Source organism: Muscardinus avellanarius (genome assembly GCF_963383645.1).
Source record: "Muscardinus avellanarius genome assembly, chromosome: 5".
Taxonomy (NCBI): Eukaryota; Metazoa; Chordata; class Mammalia; order Rodentia; family Gliridae; genus Muscardinus; species Muscardinus avellanarius.
Window position 1 is genome coordinate 119,898,161 of NC_137790.1, and position 20,628 is coordinate 119,918,788.

The 20,628-nt window shown below is 37.3% G+C and overlaps 1 protein-coding gene across 5 annotated transcripts in view; it reads right to left on the reverse strand.

The window, feature by feature from the left end:
* The window catches only part of PLCH1 (phospholipase C eta 1), a gene marked incomplete at both ends in the record, with an annotated part of 197,680 nt that overhangs the window by 62,305 nt on the left and 114,747 nt on the right, over positions 1–20,628 (reverse strand). For all 5 annotated transcript variants that reach the window (XM_080696174.1, XM_080696173.1, XM_080696171.1 and 2 more), the window contains 2 exons: positions 1,842–1,935; positions 18,987–19,157. In XM_080696174.1, coding sequence (XP_080552300.1) covers positions 1,842–1,935; positions 18,987–19,157 — 265 coding nt within the window. The remainder of the gene's footprint in view (positions 1–1,841; positions 1,936–18,986; positions 19,158–20,628) is intronic.

Here is a 20,628-nt window from a genome sequence, read left to right on the forward strand (position 1 = left end):
TTTCAAGTCTTTGAAAATCGTGTGATAAAATTACATCTGTAAATACCCTCTGATACTTAATCCATTAGGACCTACGCTCTCAATTCCATGAGCATAATAAATATTCAAGTACTAGTTCAAAGTTACCATAAGTAGTATATTTGCTTGACTTAAGTTTTCTATTACAGGCATTCCATCTCCAGGCGATAGACTGAAATGGGTTAAAAAATTTCTTCATGTTCATCTTTATGCCCATAACTTAGAGACCATGCTTAATTTCATCTCTGTGGACCCATGGGGAAAAAAATGTCATGATTTCATACAGAAAGGCCCACACTAGTTTATCCTCTCTATTTTTAAGGAGAGTTTTAATGATATAAGATTTTAAATTATTCCTCCTCATTTTAATTATCCTCAACTCCAAGAAAGAAAAATGTGGTGCTGAAACCTCCTCGGTGAGCTGGGCATGGCGGTACTGCCTCATCACCTGAGTCCAGGACTTCAGGGCCAACCACGGCAACATAGCAAAGCCCTGTCTCTTAAAAAAAAGGTAAAAATAAAAATAAAAATGAAAGCTCCCTTGTCCACACTGATCCTGGGAGCGAGGAAATATAGGCAGTCAACCGCCAAAAACAGTAAGCTGGACCATGGTTTGGGATGCTTTGGGGGAAGCTGAGATACCTGAGGTCTTAAATTAAAATGATCCCTCCTGCTTGAGTGATCCCTTTCTCAGATTGCATTTGGTAGTGTATTTCCCCACATATTTTAAATACATGTAACTTATGCATACATGTAGCTATGTTAGGCCATATTATCGATGTATAAAACCCTAGAAGCTAGCCAGGGGTGGAGGCACACGCTTGTAATCCCAGCATTCGGGAGGCTGAGACCCGGAGGATCACAGTTCGCGGACAGCCTCAGCTACTTAGTGAGGCCTCTGCAACTCAGTGAGACCCGGTTTCAAAATAATGAATAAAAAAAATATATAGGGCAGGGGGTGTAGCTCGAAGGTCGAAGGCCTCTGGGTTGCATCTCCAGACTCGCAAAATAAATAAATAAATAAATAAATAAATAAATAAATAAATAAAACCCTAGAAGCTAGATTCTGAGTGTGTAAATTATTTAATTTCTTTGAACCTCACTTTCTCTCAACTATAAAATGAAGGATTGTATTAACCAGATCTGTGCTTCAAACAGCTTCTGTAATGCTGTCACTCAGGGGGGAAAAAAGAAAGTCATTGACCAACATTTTGTAAAGAAACATTTATTTTCCAGTCATTAGTTTTATAGGTTGCCTATTTCGGGGCCAAATTTTCCTTTATAAAATCATCAGGATGAAGCTATTTCTAAAAATTAACCATTTAAAAAATATCCAAATACTTTTTAGTGCCCCTCATACACAGAAGCCTCAAGCAGCCTTCCTTGAAATTGAAAATGCTCATGGGTTTTGCAAAAGTAAGACAAACACCAACCTTAGGGCTTCTGAAAAATATGAGCTTTGTGGTCTTATTTGAATTATTTGCAATTCCATGAATATCTCCTGATTCATTTTCTTAAAAATTTTGCCAGTGTGTGTGTGTGTGTGTGTGTGTGTGTGTGTGTGTGTGTGTTACTAGCAATTGAACCCAGGAGTGTTTCTACCTCCGAGCTACATCCCCAACCTTATTTTACTTTTTATATTGAAACAGGGTCTCACTAAGTTGCTAAAGGTCTTGCTGGGGCTGGCCACAAACCTGTAATATTCCTGTCTCAGCCTCCCAAGTAGTGGGATTATAAGGCATGCACCAGCACACCTGGCTGCTGGAATTTTAGTAAGCAAATTTCATCAAGAAATTAGAAATTAAAATTAATGGTCATTTTACCTTCTATGCCGAGAACATTTTTCACCTTATTTTCTTCCGAAACTTCAAACTTCTTTATGATGTCAAGGCAATAGTCTGTCGTCACATTAATCATCTAAACAAAAGAGAATGTTTAGTAGAGTACCCACAATCCCATGAGGAATGTCCCTCCACCTGCAAAGACATGTCTCAATCTTTTACAGCATTCTCGACACAGTACCAGGTGCTTACATGGCCCGTGCTAGGGTTGCTAGTGTCAAATTTTTTTTAACTATGATCTCAAATTTCCTATGCGTCTTTCAGAGTTAATCAATATACACAAATATATTCCGTGAAACAATAAAATCTAATCAATGTAAATTCATTGTCAAAAATCTACTCTCGATGGCTATCTGCAAAAACCAATGTTTCTTGCATGAACACTAAAGTTGGCTCTTCATAAATGAATGTAAGAAAACTATTCTCTACCCAAACAGAATATTGCTAGGTAAATCCACCTGCAAGTGTGTAAATCTATAGAACCTTCCACTGAGCAGTCTGCTGTGGTGAGTCAGGAATACAAAATAACAATAAAAAGCTAGGTGAGGCACCAAGGATACCAAAGAACTCTGATGCTAGACTGCTTGTGTTTTAATCAGCTAGCTCATATTATTAACAGCAGACTTTAAATAAGTCATTTCTCTTCTCCTTGGCTATCAGGCCTAGTAGAGGTGAGGATTAAATCAATTACCATTTGTTGGTACACTGTGTAGCTCCAAGAAAGTAGTATATGCCATTATTACTGAGTCAGTCATATGGTTGCTGCATGAGCATTACATATTTAGCATCCATGGAAAAAATAAACTCTTCTGGAATAATTTCTTTAAGCAGCAATATAAAGAATACAGCTGGGCATGGTGGCACCTGACTGTAATCCCAGTACTGAGGAGGCTGAGACAAGAGGAACACAGGTTCGAGGACAGCCTCAGCAACTTAGTGAGACTCTTAGCAACTTGGGGAGACCCTGTTTCAAGATGAAAAACTAAATAGGTTGTAGATAAAGCTCAAAGGCAGAATGTCCCTGGATTTTGCCACCCAAAAAAGAATGTGATTATTTGGGGCTTGGGGGAATAGCTCAACGGTAGAGAAATTGCCTAGCATGAGCAAGGCCCTGAGTTTGCTCCTCAGCACTGCAAAAAAAAAAAAAAAAGAAAGAAAAAAGATTTAAAGAATGTGATATTTTGATTAAAAATTCATCCCCACAATCTAACACTGACATTTACAAATACTAATGAATATGATACAGGAAGCTAATCTTTTGAGCCGGTATTTCATATTTCAATTATATTTCTCAAAGATTCCATTTTCTTTTAGGTTCAGTACTTATGTTTTAATGAAATTTAATTTTTTTACTAAACAGTCTTTTGACAGGGAAAAAAAGCTGTTGCATGGCTGTGTTTTATGTGCTTTTTTTCCTCCCAAACTAGTTGCAGAATATCTGATTCATTCCTTGAGTGAGATTTAATTTTAACCATATTACCAGGCATCACCTGAAAATATCATAAATAAATGAAACTGCAATACCTCTAAGGACCTCTACTAACCTAGCCAGGCTGTGGACAGCGCATTAATGTGTCTACTATAAGCCAGGGAGATTTAGCACATACTGTCTAAAAGACAAATAATTTCTCACATTCTCTTTTCCTTGTATGTGACAGTTCTTTAATCTTGTCCACAAAGAAAACACTCACTGGTCTTCACATTATAGGTCAATACACACGAGATGGATAGGTGTGGAAAACAGTCGTGGATCTATAAAATACCCACACCTGACCCTCACTTTTATCCTTAGACTTCCTGTTTTTCTACAGAAGTTTCCTGATGAGTGCAAATTTTAAAACAAAGAGGAACAAACAATTATATTTCTCAAGGCTATGGTTCCCAAAACACACCAAACATAAAGTCAAAATAAAATTTGCAAGGAATTTTAATATTACTAAACTTTTACATTTGCTTTTATCAAAGTAACCGACCCATAATTAAATAAGCAAAAACTAAGATGCTTCTTACAAAATGCAAAACTCATTCTCCCATACCCAGAATCGCTCCCCACAGACAACAAAGCCAATGTTTCTTGATATTTCTTTTGAAATGGATCTTTACGTTCCTAATTATTGTGTTTGTACTACTTTTTGTTTTATATACTTTAAAGCTTATCTGTTGACATCTCACTGTGCTGGGTATTATGTAAGATCTTCATCTAACATAATTAGAAGCTCTCTGCGGTCAGCAAAGCCTTCTCCCTCCGCCCATTCCTCCAGTAACGCTTAAAATGGTTATTAAGCAATCTGGTGTTTAAATATTTCCAACTATGCAAATGTTGAACACCACTTATTCTGTTGTGCACTACGAATGCATTTTCTTTCCTATAGAATATTTTTTCTGATTTGTTAATGGCCATAATTCCTATTCATTTGGCTAATTTTGAATGTACCTATCACAAAAATCTTCCAGTGATTCTAATGGTCTCGCAGCACTTCTTTTCCCCACATAACCAAAGGCAACAGAAAATTCTTGAATTCTGTTTTCCCCCTAACAAAGGACCCCCTTCTTGCCAGGCACGCACACCTGTACTTCCAGTAGTTGGTAGACTGAGACAGGAGGATTGAAGATTCAAAGACAGCCTCAGCAAGTTGGCAAGAGTCTTAGCAACTAGCAAGACCCTGTTTCCAAACAAAAAAATAAAAAGAAATGGAGGTGTAGCCTGGAGGTAGAATGACCCTGGGTTCAGGCTGATTGGATTTTAGAACTCGGTTCAGCTTTTCCCTGACTTTATTCTGTCACTCTTACTTAAAAAAAAAAAAAAGCACACACAGGAAGTGAATTAATTTTGTAGCCATTGCACGTGCTTTGTGTATATTCTGTGGTTTTTATTTCACACATGCCTTTTACTTTTGATGGCTTAGTGAGGCGTAAAATTCTAGGTTGGCTCACTGTTCCGGATGTTGGCTTCCAGAGTTGCTTTTGAGAAGACCTGATGACATTCTGACTCCAGTTCGTTTCACAGAACCTGCTCTTGTGTGTTAACTTGGTTAGCAATGGTTTCTTTCTCTTTTTGGAAGCTTTGGGGCACAACGTTGTTTTCGGCTCTGTGAACTCTCACTGTTGCTTGCCTCTGACTGGCTCTTTCTACACTGTCTGTACTTGGCTTGGCCCTTCCTTGTCACTACCAATCTGAAGGGTCTTATCTTTCAGTACTAATAATTTTTTGTATCATTTGAGAATTTTCTCCCTTCTGTTTTCTTATCTTTTTCCATTTCCCATTTATTTATTATTTGTTCTGCTTTCTCAACTTTATCTTTTAGACCTTTTAAGTTTACCTCTCTGTTCTTACACTTTTAATTTCCAACTGCTCCTTTTTCCTCTCTGAATTTTCTTCTTTTGTGGTGTCCTGCTCTTGCTTTATGTCTATAATTTCTTATCACTCTGATGATATCAGTGAAAGTTTTAAAAATTTCCTATTCCCTGTATTATCTCTATTCCCACAAGTTTCTTGTTTCTATTTTTTTTTTTTTTTTGGCCTAAATCTCTGATTTTTTGTTTGTTTGCAGTTTGCGGTACTGGGGATGGAACCCAGGGCCATTTTACCTCTGAGCTACACCCCCAGCACTGTTTTTTATTCTTTGTTTTGAAACAGGGTCTCACTAAGTTGCAAAGAGCCTCACTAAGTACCTGAGGCTAGCTGCAAACCTGTGATCATCTTGTCTCAGCCTCCCAAGGCTTGGATTACAAGCGTGCACCACCACATCCGACTAGTCTCTGTTTTTATAGTTTGGGATTTTCTCAAACATGTGGGCAAGCCTTGGCTATATTAATCCAATGTTTAAAACTCTTTAAAAACATATTTTTAAAACACAGCAATAATAAATTTTCTGGAAGAGCTGTATTTGTGAGCAGAATTTATTCAATACTGAGCTTTACTGTAGAACTCTTTGGCAGAACTATTTCATTAGGAGATTTTTGGATATACAGTAAATATCTTTAGGTGCTCCTCAAGGTTGATGTGTTGCTGGAACTGCTATAACAAATTACCACACATATGCTGGTTTAAAACAAAAGAATTTTATTCTCTTGTAGTCCAAACTCAAGGTGTCAGCGGGCTTGTCTCCCCTAAACTCTGAAGGAGAACCCTTCCCTGTCTCTCTCTCTCACTTTCTGATGGTGGCCAACAACCCACCTTAGCTCATGACTTCATACTACAGTCTCTGCCTCCATCTTCATGTGACTTTCTCTTCTATATGTCTATTTCTTTTTTCCCTACCTCTTATAAAAACACTCATTGCATTCATTAACTTAATTGCATCAACAAAGACTATGTCCTAGTCACATTCACAGGTACTGGGAGTTAGCCGTTGACTATATCATGTAGGGCCACTATTCAATCCATTAAAGCTGGTAAAAATTTCCCTAAGAAATGTGTCCCTTTTCCTACCCAGTGTGGACAATGGAAGCTGCATATTGAAAGAGCTACAACACCCACAAATCCAATGCACAGAGGCTCACTCAACCTCTGCCTGCATTCTCTGTCTCTGTGAAACAAACTACCCCAAAATGGGAGCTTAAAACAACCACAGCTCACTTGGTGACATTTACACAAGCGGGCACATGGGACTGGGCTGAGCTGGATAGTGCTTTATTGTCATTTTTAAGGACATTCACATAACTACAAGTGTCTGGTCATTTGACCACAGCCAATGGCGGGCTTCTTTTTCTATGTAGTGTCTCATTTTTTAAAAAAATAACCCTGTATTCCTCACATGACAGTCCCACCATTCCAACAGGGTGAGGAGAATCTTTAAGGCTCCCTAGGTCCAAGATCCAGAACTTGTATAACATTTCTGACTCTTATTCGTCAAAGCAAGTCACTCAGCCAGGCCAGATGCAAAGGATGGAAAAATAGACTCTACTTCTAGATGAGAAGAGGACGAAGTCACATTGCATGCAGAGACATGAGATAACTGCAACCATCTTCACCACGCCCACCTTTTGGTACCTACAATCAGCCAAGTGGGCATCCCTCAGTCCAGATCCCTCTGGTCCATCCTTCTCCAACTCTGGCTTTCAGTTTTATACCCGATATCTGCCCTGCAGTGAAGGGCAGGAAATAATACCTGCAGCCCTAGCCACATCTTCAAATGACTGTCAACCAAAGCTGTGTTTTCTCCTTTCTTCCTCTACTGTTTCCTGGAATATCATAAAACTAAACTGTAGGCTTTCTTAGGGATTCCGCTAAACAAATCGAGTTGTTTTGTGGCTTCTCACCCCTGTGAGCTTAAGTTTCATATACTGGGGTCTCCTCTAGGTCAGACCTCTTCCCCTGCTTACTATGTCTCTCTTATTTTATACGGGGATGAAGAGCCTCTTTACCATATTTTTAGGTAATTTTGGGAGGGAGGGAGGGGGAAAACATTGCTAAATTATTCTGTTTCCAACTGGGTAAAAAAACTATAGTAACTATTTACCTCTCCACACCAGAAACCACCAATTCATTCTAAAATTAAACCACAAATTTCACAGCATTTTAATATACCACTATTTCATAGTAGATATTATTTGGGAACTATGTTTGAGGCAGAATAAATATAATCAAATGGCCATTCTTCCAAAAGTGATCTACAGATTCAATGCAATACCCATTAAAAAACCAAGGTCATTCTTCACAGATAGAGAAAATCAGTACTTAAATTCACTTGTAACAACAACAACAATAAAAAATAATCAAAATAGTTCTCAGACATAAGAACCATTCAGGAGATATCAATGGTATCTGATTTCAAACAATACTACAGAGCCAGAGTAGAAAAAAAGAAAAAGGAAAAAAAGCATGGTATTGGCACAAAAGCAGACACAAAGACCAATGAAGTGTAACAGAAGACTCAGAAACAAATCCACATACTTAGAGCCAATTCATTTTTGACAAAGGGGCCAAAAACATATTCTGTAAAAAAGATAGCTCTTCAACAAATGTTGTTGACAAAACTGGTTATCCATATGCAAAAAAAAAAAAAAAATTAAAATAAGCTGCACTTTCTCACCCTTTAGAAGAGTTAATTCAAGATAAATCAAAGACCTGGAAATTAGACCACAGACCTTGCACTTACGTGAAGACGGCATAGAACCAGCACTTCATCATATAGACATGGGTAAAAAAGTTCTGTAACAAGACTCCAAAGGCACAAGAAAGTAAAATGAGTATTCATATATGGGATTGCATTAAACTGAAAAGCTTCCATACAGTAAAAGAAACTATTAATACTCTCAAAACAGAGCCAACAAAATGAGAGATTTTTGTCAGCTACTCCTTATAGAGGACTGCTATCAAGAATATACAAAGAGGAGGACTTCCGGGAAGATGGCGACGGAGAAAAGCGGGGCTTACGAGCCCCGCTAACAACCAATCTCTATTACCACAAAATCAGCGCCTTTTATAGCCAGAAAACACCATCAGCAGAGAAACAAAAAATGTAATTACAAGGGACAGAGAAAAAGAGGGCTGGAAAAACGGGACACCAGAAAGAAACCAGACTGCAGTGCTGCGGCCGGAGCCGTGGTACAAAGCGGCAGACGCCATCTTCCCTTCCAGCACCAGGCTCCAGAGAGGAGGGGGACTCAGAACGGAGCTCAGAGCCACAGAGGAGATACGCCAGCCTCATAGCTGAGGATGTGGCAGCAGCGCCTTACTGCCGGCGGCAGCGGCGAATTCACCGAACAGCTACAGACCAATGCACTCAACAGCTCACCAGGCTCCAGAGAGGAGCAGCGGACAGAGAGCCAAGGTGAACCGCTGTGGAACAGCCGGGCGGAATTCGGCAGATTTTTCGGCGCAGGGAGCATCTAAAGCTCCCAGGGACTGGGCTCAGCACACCCTGCAGGGGCTCAGAGTGGAGCTCAAAACCAGAGAAGAAATATACCAGCCTCACGGCCGAGGGCATGACAAAGGCACCATATTGCCACCGGCAGCAGCAGCAGCAGTGAATTCACCTAGTCCACTACAGCTCCATCTGCGCACTCAACAACAGTGAGTCAAATTATGGTCCCTAGAGGAGAAATCCCAGTACCGTACTCCCAGGGACTTGACCCAGTGGGAGAGTGGCAGTGGCAGAGATATCACACCATAGGAGAATACCCAACCTGGCACCCCGCATGGTCTAAAGCAGCCTCGATTGACTCCCAGGGTCTGAGACTCTGCAATACAACCCAGTAAAGGAGTAGTGGGGACCGAGATACCCCACAGACTCGAGATCCAGAGCACCTTAAATGAAATTGTAGTGACCCAAGGGAAGAACCCAGAGAAGGCACAAACTTCCGAAATCATGGGAAAGAGGAATAACAATGGAGCAATGAATGCCCACAACCCCACAACATGAGAACCTGATAAAACAGAAATTCAGAGATTTCTAGAAGATCAAATCAGGAAAAAAAAAACGTAGAAATAATAGAGGTGTTTCAAAAAGAATTCAGAGAGAGCCAAAAAGAGATAAAGGATGCAATTAATGAAGTAAAGACCTCAATTCAAAGTATAAACAACAGATTAGACCACATGGAGAATAGAATATCGCTCTTAGAAGATGATCATTCCAAAAATGAACACATAGTTTCTAATTTAGAAAAAAAAAAATCCGACAGCAGGAATCTGACATTGAAGAAATATGGGCCCATTTTAAGAGAGCTAACCTAAGAATAATTGGAATAGAGGAGGGAAAAGAAGGTGAAACCAAAGGGATCAACAATCTCTTCAAGGAAGTAATAGCAGAAAATTTTCCAGACATAGATCAAGAGGTCGATACACAGGTCCAGGAAACTTATAGAACTCCCTTTAGACAGGATCGGAGAAGAGGGTCCCCACGCCACATAATTGTCAAAATGACCAATGTGGAAGCCAAGCAGAGAATCTTAAAGGCAACAAAAACAAAGAGCCAAGTGACATTCAGAGGCAAACCAATTAGAATCACTCCAGACTTCCCAAACCAAGTCATGAGAGCCAGAAGGGTTTGGAGTAACATATTCCAAATTCTGAAAGAAAACAACTTCCAGCCAATAATTTCCTACCCAGCAAAACTTTCTATCAAATTAGATGGGGAAATAAGAAGCTTCCATGACAAACAGAAACTGAAGGAATTTATGTCTTCAAAACCAGCACTAGAGAAAATACTCAAAGAGATTAACTACAAAGAAGAAATAGGTAACACACACCAGAACCAGAGAAACAAGATTTTCCATCCAACAGACAACTAAGATTGGTTATCTTTGGAGATTCATTATTTATATTAGTCTTTTACCTATTTCTAAATTGTATTGTTTGCTTTTATTGTTGCTAATTTTTAGAATTTCTAGTTGGAATATTAATATACCTTCAGATATAGCATTTGGAAATATTTTATCCCATTCTATCAGTAACTTTTAACTTTACATTGTCTTTGGATATACAATATTTTTTTATCTTTTAGGGAGATTGTTTACCCTTTTGTTGCCTGTGCCATTGAAATCATATCCAAGAAATCATTGCCAATTTCAATGTTGTGAGGTGTTATGACTCAGATTTTCTTCTAAAATTTATAGTCTTAAGATTTATATTTAGGTCTTTTATCTATTTTGAGTTAATATTTGTATATGGTGTTAGGTAAGGGTCCAACTTTATTTATCTATTTTGAGTTAATATTTGTATATGGTGTTAGGTAAGGGTCCAACTTTATTCTTTTTCATGTAATTATTATTTTTCAACAATATTTCGTTAAAAGATTATTATTTTCTCCACCAAATGTTCGTGGAAACCTTGTCAAAATAACTTGACAATATATGGAAGAATTTATCTCTAGGCTTTTATTTAACTCCAATGGTTTATATATATGCCTTTATAACAGTACTACACTGTTTCAATTATTGTAGCTTTATAAGGTTTGAAATCAGAAAATATACATCTTCTAGCTGTCTTCTTTTGTGAGATCATTTTGGGTATCTAGAGTCCATATTCCATATTAGGATAGATTTTTTTTCTGAAAAATAAATAAATAAATGTATGATAGTTTCACCTAAAAAAAAAACAAAAGAAAAAATATTCTCTGGTAAGAAAGAAAGCAAAAAGAAAGATTGCAATGTTATCTTTAAGTCATCAAAAGCTTGGTATCAGACAAATTAAACTGTTACATGAGATTATCATTTTTAATTTTGGATAAATTGCTATAATACTAGATGTCATCCACTAAGCTAAGCATGGGAAGGAAGGATGGGGAGGAACGGCGTGGGGATCGGGCAGGGGCTAACTGGGCGATGTGTGCATGTATGCCAACAAAAGTATTTTTTTTATCCCATTATGATGTATGAATGCAATGCACCAATAAAAAAATTTAAAAAAGAATATACAAAGAACTAAACTCATTGCGACAAAACAACCCAATTAAAATATGGACAATGAAAAAATGTTCAACATCATTAGCAATCAGAGAAATGCAAATCAAAACTACCCTGAGATTCACATAACCCCAATTAGAATGGCAATCATTAAAAGCACAAACAATAACAAATGCTGGCAAGAATGTGGAGAAGTAGGTGGTTGTCTAACCAGTATGTGTTAGAAACAAGACAAGAAAAAAACCCACTTCCTCAACCCTAGTACTCTAGAATTACAGACCAGGAGACCTTGTGGGTCTCAGTGTCTAAATGAAGGAGACAATGGAGAGGAGCTCAGCCGCCTGCTCCTTACCTACCTCTGTTGTTTCATGGACAAGACTGAGAATCCTCGCACATCCACAACTAAGGATGAAAGTCCTAATCAAATATCAGTTGGATCTATCAAAGGCATGACTTCAATTTTCAGAGAGCTTTAGTGGAATAAAATTCTACCCATGGGCCAATATGTGATTTCACCTAATCCTGGATGGCATACGTGTCTGGCAGTGTTATTTCATTTCACAACTGAGTAAACTGGCAGATGTTGAATACTCTGATTTCTGCCCCAATCTTATGCCATCTGAAAAAACGAAATTACTGAAATACAGATCATCAAATTGCCTCAAATTCATCCCATTATAAAAATCCAGTTTTAAAACTTAAACCCCATCAACCTCTGGCCTAATGACCTTCTTTTTTTTCTTTCTTTTTTATTTCTTTATTTATTTTGCGGGTATGGAACCCAGGGGCATTTGACCTCCTCCAAGCTACATCTCCTGCCCTATTTTTTTTCTTTATTTTGAAACAGGGTCTCACTGAGTTGCAGAGGGCCTCACTAAGTAGCTGAGGCTGTCCGTGAACCGCGATCCTCTGGTCTCAGCCTCCCGAATGCTGGGATTACAAGCATGCGCCACCACGCCTGGCTTTTCCTAATGACTTTCTTGATGAACACTTATACCATGTTAATCTCCATTTTAAAGAGTGCTGAAATGCACAAATTCATAACAATTTTTTGTATAGTCTTAGTTATTTCCTTAAAATGAATTACTGAAGGCTTGGTCAAAGTTTTATGAATTTTATAAAATTTAATAAATTGTAAAAGTACCCTATTAAAAGAATGCACCCTTCTACAACTTCACAAGAATTTTTTAACATTCATTAATTCAATGGATTAAAAAAAATAGGCTTTTGAGACTGGGTGTGGTGGCACACACTTGTAATCCCTGCGCTTGGGAAGCGGAGACAAGAGGATCGCGCAGGTTCAAAGCCAGCCTCACTGACTTAAGAGCCCTGTTTTCAAATAAAAATATAAAATAGGTCTGGGAATGTAGCCCAGAAATAGAAGGGTTTCCAGGAACCCCAATACCACACACACACACACACACACACACACACACACACACATATATACAGGCTTTTGAAATTGATATGCTAATCCCAGTACTTGACTTGGGGGGCTGAGATAAAAGGATCACAAGTTTGAGAATAGCCTCCACAACTTAGCAAGACCCTTAGCAACCTATAAGACTCTGTTTCAAAATAAATAGGGTTGGAGGTGTTTCAAAATAAAAAGGGTGAAAGCTCCTGGGTTCAATCCCAAGCACCATAAGAAAAAAATGAATAAATGCATTTACTTTCACTTCTCTTTTAATTCTCACACCAGTCTTACAAAGGCAGTATTTATTACTAACAAAAGAATTTTATAACTCACAAAATTAAGAAAGAGATGTCAATGTGATCAGTCAGAAACTAAACAAAGCTATATATCCAGTTTGTCTCAATCCTTTTCTACCATACCAAATGAAGTGTAATCCTACATAAGTAAAGGTCATTAGTGCTATTAAAAATAAATAAACAAAACTGCCATAAAACATGATTAACACATTTAACTTTGAGAATATAGAGAGACGTCAAGAAAGGTATTAAAAATAGTTCTTCTTTGGGTATTGCCATGTTCTGAGTAAGTGCTAGTAGCACTGTGCTAGAGGCTGGTTCTTCAATGCCCTTTAATGGAAGAAATCCCTACACGACCTTGTTCGGGGAATATCGTCTACCTATTTGTCTCTGCTGTTTCTTGGTCTATCAGGTTTCATCTGTCTGCCTGTCCATTACTGTCTCTCTTTTTCTCACTCACTCTCTCTCCCCCACACATATACACAAACAGTAAACACAACATAAAAACAAGACAAAATGACCTTTTAAATACTGTTCAAAAATTTTAACTAAAAAACATACATAGGGAGAAATAGTCATGTCTGTCATCCAAAGCAATGCTACCAACTAAATGACCATTCTATAACTATTTTATTAGCACAAAAAATGATTTAACATGTGAAAACTCACTCAATGCTTTCTTAAGAACTAAAACAAAGTCTTTGTTCAGCATTATAAAGATACATTTCAAAAGTTATGAATATTTTAATACTAAATAACTGAGCAAATAATTGAGAGGAAACATGTCTGGAATCGATTTATTAAATGCTTTCTTATCTTTTTTTTTATACTTGCAAAAGCAAAAAGTTCAAGAATCCGATCACAAATTAATCAACATGTAAGTCAGACTTCAAAACATGCACTTATCTACCATAAGTGTTGGCCCACCTTGATCACAGCAGATTTTGGACCAGTGAGTCCTTTGGGACACTTAGAAACCAGTGAGCAGCACCTATTAGCTCTGAATAGGAAGGCCAAATAGGTTTTGGGTTATGCCAAGTTTAACTGAGAACTTTATGGCTTAAATAAGTGAAAATTAAAGATAATTAAAAGAGTCAAATTAAAGATAATTAAAAGAGTCAAATGGCTCTGGGATAGAAATCACCCCCCAAATTCAATTTTAAAAAAATTAGTACCAAAACTAGATGGGCGTGATCACATGTATATTAACAACATATTGCTAATTGATATTTTTAGTAACTTAAGAAAAAAAATTTTTTTTTTTTTTTGCGGGTCTGAGGATGGGACCCAGGGGCATTCGACCTCCAAGCTACACCCCCTGCCCTATTTTGTATTCTTTTTTTTATTTTATACTATTTATTTTGTATTCTTTATTCTTTATTTTTATTTCTTTATTCTGTATTCTTTATTTTGAAACAGGGTCTCACTTACTCTAGCCAGAGCAATAAGGCAAGAAAAGGAAATCAAAGGAGTACAAATAGGAAAAGAAGAACTTAAGCTTTCACTATTTGCAGATGACATGATACTATATTTAGAAAACCCAGCAAACTCAACCAAAAGGCTTATAGAACTGATCAAAAAATTCAGCAAAGTATCTGGATACAAAATCAATCTTAAAAAATCAGAAGCTTTCCTGTATACCAACCATAAATCCACTGAAAAAGAAATTCAGAAAACACTTCCACTCAGGATCTCCCACAAGAAAATAAAATACCTAGGAATAAACTTGACCAAAGCCAAACTATGGAACCAGCCAAGATGTACATCAATAGATGAATGAATTACAAAACTGTGGGATATGTACACAATGGAATTTTACTCAGCCATTAAAAAACTCAATTACATCATTTTCAGGGAAATGGATGGAACTGGAGGAATTATGCTAAGTGAGATTAGTCAGTCACAAAAAATAAGAAATCAGATGCTTTCCCTAATATGTGAGAGTTAGGGAGAAATGGGTCATAGGAGGAACTCTTGAAAGAGGAAATCCTATAGAGGAGCAAACAAGACAACCTAAAGGAGGAGAAAGGAGGGGGGAAGAAGAAAATCTCTAAAACACACAATGTACTTAAACATATCGAAGTCAACCACTAAGCCAAGCAAGGGAGGGAGGGATGGGGAGGGAATGGGGTGGGAATTGGGTAGGGGTTAAATCAGCGATGAGTACACACAAGTTTTTTACCCCAATAAGTTGTATGAATATAATGCACCAATAAAAAAATTTAAAAGAAAAAAAAAGAAGATAATTAAAACATTAGTATAAAGATACCTTAAGAAAGGAAAACTACACACCAATAGCCTTAATGAACATAGATGCAAAAATTCTAAACAAAATACTAGCTATACGCATTCAAAACTATATCAAGAGAATAATACATCATGACCAAGTCGGTTTCATCCCAGAAAAACAAGGCTGGTTCAACATACGCAAATCAATACATGTTATTCACCACATAAATAGAACCAAGAACAAAAACCACATCATCATAGCAATAGATGCTGAAAAAGCATTCGACAAAATCCAACACCCATTTATGTTAAAAACACTGCAAAAAATTGGGATAGAAGTAAAGTACTTCAACATCATCAAGGCAATATACTGCAAACCCAAAGCCAACATTATATTGAATGGGGAAAAACTGCAAGAATTTCCGCTTCAGTCAGGAACAAGACAAGGATGCCCACTATCACCACTCCTTTTCAATATAGTCCTTGAGATTCTTGCTGCAGCAATCAGACAAGAGAAGGAAATCAAAGGAATCCACATAGGAAGAGAGGAAGTAAAACTATCCTTATTTGCAGATGACATGATCCTTTATCTGGAAGACCCAAAGAACTCAACCAAAAGACTTCTGGAGCTGATCGACAAATTCAGCAAAGTCGCAGGTTACAAAATCAACCTAAAGAAATCAGTGGCCTTTCTTTACGCCAACAACAAATCCACAATGAAAGAAACAAAAACAACAATTCCATTCACTATAACCTCAAAACCTATAAAATACCTAGGAATAAACCTAACCCAAGATGTAAAAGACCTCTACAACAAAAACTATAAAACAATAAAGAAAGAAATAGAAGAAGATCTTGGAAGATGGAAAGATCTCCCATGCTCATGGATAGGCAGAATAAATATCATCAAAATGGCCATTCTGCCAAAACTGATCTATAGGTTCAATGCAATTCCCATCAAAATACCAGTGACATTCTTCAGAGACCTAGAAAAATCAATCATGAACTTCATATGGAGAAGGAAAAGACCTAGAATAGCCAAAGCAATTCTCAATAACAAGAAACACGCAGGAGGCATTACAATCCCAGACTTCAAACTATACTATAGAGCAATAGTAGTAAAAACAGCATGGTACTGGCACAAAAACAGATATACTGACCAGTGGATTAGAATAGAAGATACAGAAACAAACCCACACATCTTTAGTCAATTAATCTTTGACAAAGGGGCCAAACACATACGCTGGAGAAAAGACAGCCTTTTCAACAAGTGGTGCTGGGAGAACTGGCTAACCATTTGTAAAAAGATGAATCTAAACCCCTATATCTCACCAAACACAGGAATCAACTCAAGATGGATCAAAGACTTAGAAATTAGACCTGAGACGGTGAAGCTAGTAGAGGAGAGCATAGGTTCAACACTACAACATATTGGCACAGGCAGTAACTTTCTCAACAAAACCTCCAAAGCTCAGGAAATTAAAGCAAGAATAAACAAGTGGGATAACATCAAACTAAAAAGTTTCTTCTCATCAAAGGAAACTATCAATAACCTAAAGAGGAAGCCTACAGAATGGGAAAGGATCTTTACCAGCCACCATTCTGATAGGGGGCTAATATCCAGAGTATACAAAGAGCTCAAAAGACTCTACACTAGCAAAACAAACAACCCAATCAAGAAATGGGCAAATGAACTAAATAGACACTTCACAAAAGAAGAGATACAAAGGGCTAATAGATACATGAAAAGATGTTCTTCATCACTGGCCATCAGGGAGATGCAAATCAAAACTACACTGAGATTCCATCTAACCCCAGTCAGAGTAGCAAGCATAAAGAAATCAAATAACAACAAATGCTGGCGAGGATGCGGGGAAAGAGGAACTCTTTTACACTGTTGGTGGGAATGCAAACTAGTTCAGCCACTATGGAGATCTGTGTGGAGATTCCTAAGAAAGGTGGGAATAGATCCACCATATGATCCAGCTATACCACTCCTGGGTATCTTTCCAAAGGGGTTGAATTCAGAGAACTACAGCAACATATGCATACCTATGTTCATAGCAGCACAATTTGTAATAGCCAAAATATGGAACCAACCCAGATCACCATCAACAGATGAGTGGATAGCAAAACTGTGGGAAATACACACAATGGAATTTTATTCAGCCATAAAGAAGAACAAAATTATATCATTTGCAAGAAGATGGAAAGCCCTGGAGAACATTATGTTAAGTGAGATCAGCCAAGCACAGAAGGAGAAGATACACATGTTTCCTCTAATATGCCCAAACTAGAAAACACAAAGGATACCAGTAGGACCGCAGATATTAGAGGGGAAATACTAGCTAAATTTTAATGGAAAGATAGGAGAGGAGAAAGGCCGATCTGGATTAAGGAGGGTCTATACCTGAACATGTGTAAAATTATGAATAAGACATGGTTAACCTGGACAACCATTGGTGGGGGGGGGAAGGGGACAGGGGGGAGAGAGCACCAAATATAGTATAAATGTATACTACTTATGTTCAATAAAAAATTGTTAAAAAAAAAACATTAGTATAAGATGAACAAATTTGCTGACTACAATTGAGCACATGTGATATTAAATTAAAATGTCTTATATTAAATATATTTATGATTTCCCTTTGTTAATCAGGGCCTAACTTACTAGCCTTTTATATAATCCAATGCCAGTTAAGAATTATGTCATAGCCGGGCGTGGTGGTGCACGCTTGTAATCCCAGCGTTTGGGAGGCTGAGACCAGAGGATCGCGGTTCGTGGACAGCCTCAGCTGCTTAGTGAGGCCCTCTGCAACTCAGTGAGACCCGGTTTCAAAATAAAGAATAAAAAATAGGGCAGGGGGTGTAGCTCAGAGGTCAAATGACCCTGGGTTCCATCCCCAGACCTGAAAAAAAAAAAAAAGAATTACGTCATAGCTGTTGGGCGTGGTGGTGCACGCTTGTGATCCCGGCATTTGGGAAGCTGAGACCAGAAGATCATTGTTCGAAAACAGCCTCAGCTACTTAGCAAGGCCCTTCACAACTCAGTGAGACCCTGTTTCCAAACTAAAAAGACTAAAATATAGGGCTGAGGTACAATGTGCCTGGGTTCCATCCCCAGTACCGCAAAAACAAAAGAAAGAATTATGTCATAGTTAAATACTTAGGTATATTGGTGTAAATATATTTACATATATATGTATGTATTATTCATGCTATTATATATTATGTATATAAAGCATAAATTTATACTATTATTAATACTTCATAGTATTAATATAAAGAACATATCACCATTATATCTAAAATTAAACCCATTGACATTCATTTCTTTATGGAAGAATATGCCTATTCTTACCCAATATATTTATAATACAAGACTGCATAATCCAATGTTCAGTGTATCACTTCCTCCCTTAAAAGCTTCAAGGAAAATATTTTAAATGAATCATAAAATAAGATTTTTATAGACCTGTGATATTTACCCTTCGATCCTATATTTAAAACATACCTATATGCAATTTTAAATAATAGCAGCACATCCTGACAAATATATATATATATATATATATATATATATTTTTTTTTTTTTTTTTTTTTTTTTTGGTGATACTGGGGTTCCTGGAAGCCCTTATACCTTCGGGCTACACTCCCAGACCTATTTTTACATTTTTATTTTGGAAACAGGGTCTCCTAAGCCAGGACACGCAGCTGGCTTCGAACCTGTGCAATCCTCCTGTCTCTGCCTCCCAAGCACGGGGATTACAAGCGTGCCACACCCGGCCTCTGACAAATATTTTTAAGTAAGCATTTGGTCCAGTAGTCTAATGATACCTTTTGTTCTGTCTTCAGAAACTGGGCCAGCTCCTCCACAGTCAGGTGATCTTTCTTGTCACTGTAGCTCAAAAGCAACAAGTAAAGGTCTCGTCTCAATGACATCATCTTGTAAAAAACGCAGAATTCTTCAAATGTCAAAGTTCCCTGATTCTCATCTGTGTCAGCTTCCTGGAAAAGGTGTAGAAAATAATGGCGGTGTGTAAATTTGAAATAGTAAATTCATTATAGGGAAGTAGGGATGTTTGTTTTATATAATGGGTCAGTATGCCAATCACAAGTGGTGAACACATTCGTTTTAAGCACATATGGAACATGATAAACTAGATATTAGTTCACAAAGAAAGTTTCAGCAAGTTATAAAAAAAATCAAACTTATATAAACCAATTCATCTAACCAGAGTAAATTTATACATCAACAAAGAAGCCTAAAATAAAACAAAAACACCTATGGAAGCAGTATAATACATGTCTAAATAAGAAGTGAAACATACAGAAGGAAACAAATACACTACATATTAAAACTTGTACAGTAGCCCTGGGTTCAATCCCCAGCACCACAAACAAAAGAAAGAAGAAAAAACAGAAAGAAAGAGAGAGGAAATCAGAGAGAAGGGGTAAGAAAGGAAGGAGGGAAGGAAGGAAGGAAGGAAGGAAGGAAGGAAGGAAGGAAGGGAGGGAGGGAGGGAGGGAGGAAGGAAGGAAGGAAGGAAGGAAGGAAGGAAGGATGGATGGATGGAAGGAGGACTTGTACAATAAAGCTAAAAAAGTAACTAAAGAGAAACCTGAAGTCAAATTATCAGGAAGCAAAATAGATTAAAAACAGAAGATAAAAATTCAAGTCAAAAGTTAAAAAAAGTTTAATCAAAGAAAATATTAGAAATCATAAAAACAGAAATTAATGAGATAAAAACAAAGGTTTAAAAAAAACCAAGAGTGATTTTTGAAGAAACTAATGAAAAAGAGAGATCCTAACTCTAAACAAGACTAGTCAGGAACAAAGAGAGAGAATAAATTTAATGCATGAACAAAACACCAGTCCCCAACCAACTTCTGAACTGTAATCTGACCAGAGGGACTTTCCCTGGGAGAGACTCTCCATGCCTCTCCACCTTTGGCTACGATGCCCTTACGCCATCACATCAGGGTGCCTCCCTGCTTTCTCTCCATGGAAAAATCTGAACAATCTATCTGGATTTATGTGGACTTTATTTGTTTCTAATAATTATCGAGTGAGAACATTTCATCATCTTACTTCTGATTGGCTGAATTTGTCATAAACCATTAAGGATATATAAAAGCAACAATCCATTTATATGCTCTTCCTCATCCAAGTGAACACAGTTTTAACTGAACAAATCTGGCCAGGAATGAACTGCATGGCTCTCGTGAACGACCCTCAACTCTTATGTTAAACATAATTAATTTAATTTAAACATGATTAATTTACTAACAAACAAATGTAAGGTAGAAATAATTTTTTATCTTTGCTAACTTTGGACCAATTATGAGTAAACACTAACTAACTCTCAAACCTTACACAGTTTCTAAGTGAGGCTGATCACTCTTGCCTTCTGTTATTTTAAAGGTACAGATAGATAGATTGAATTAAAGAATCACAACTTTTATTTATGTGGGAGGC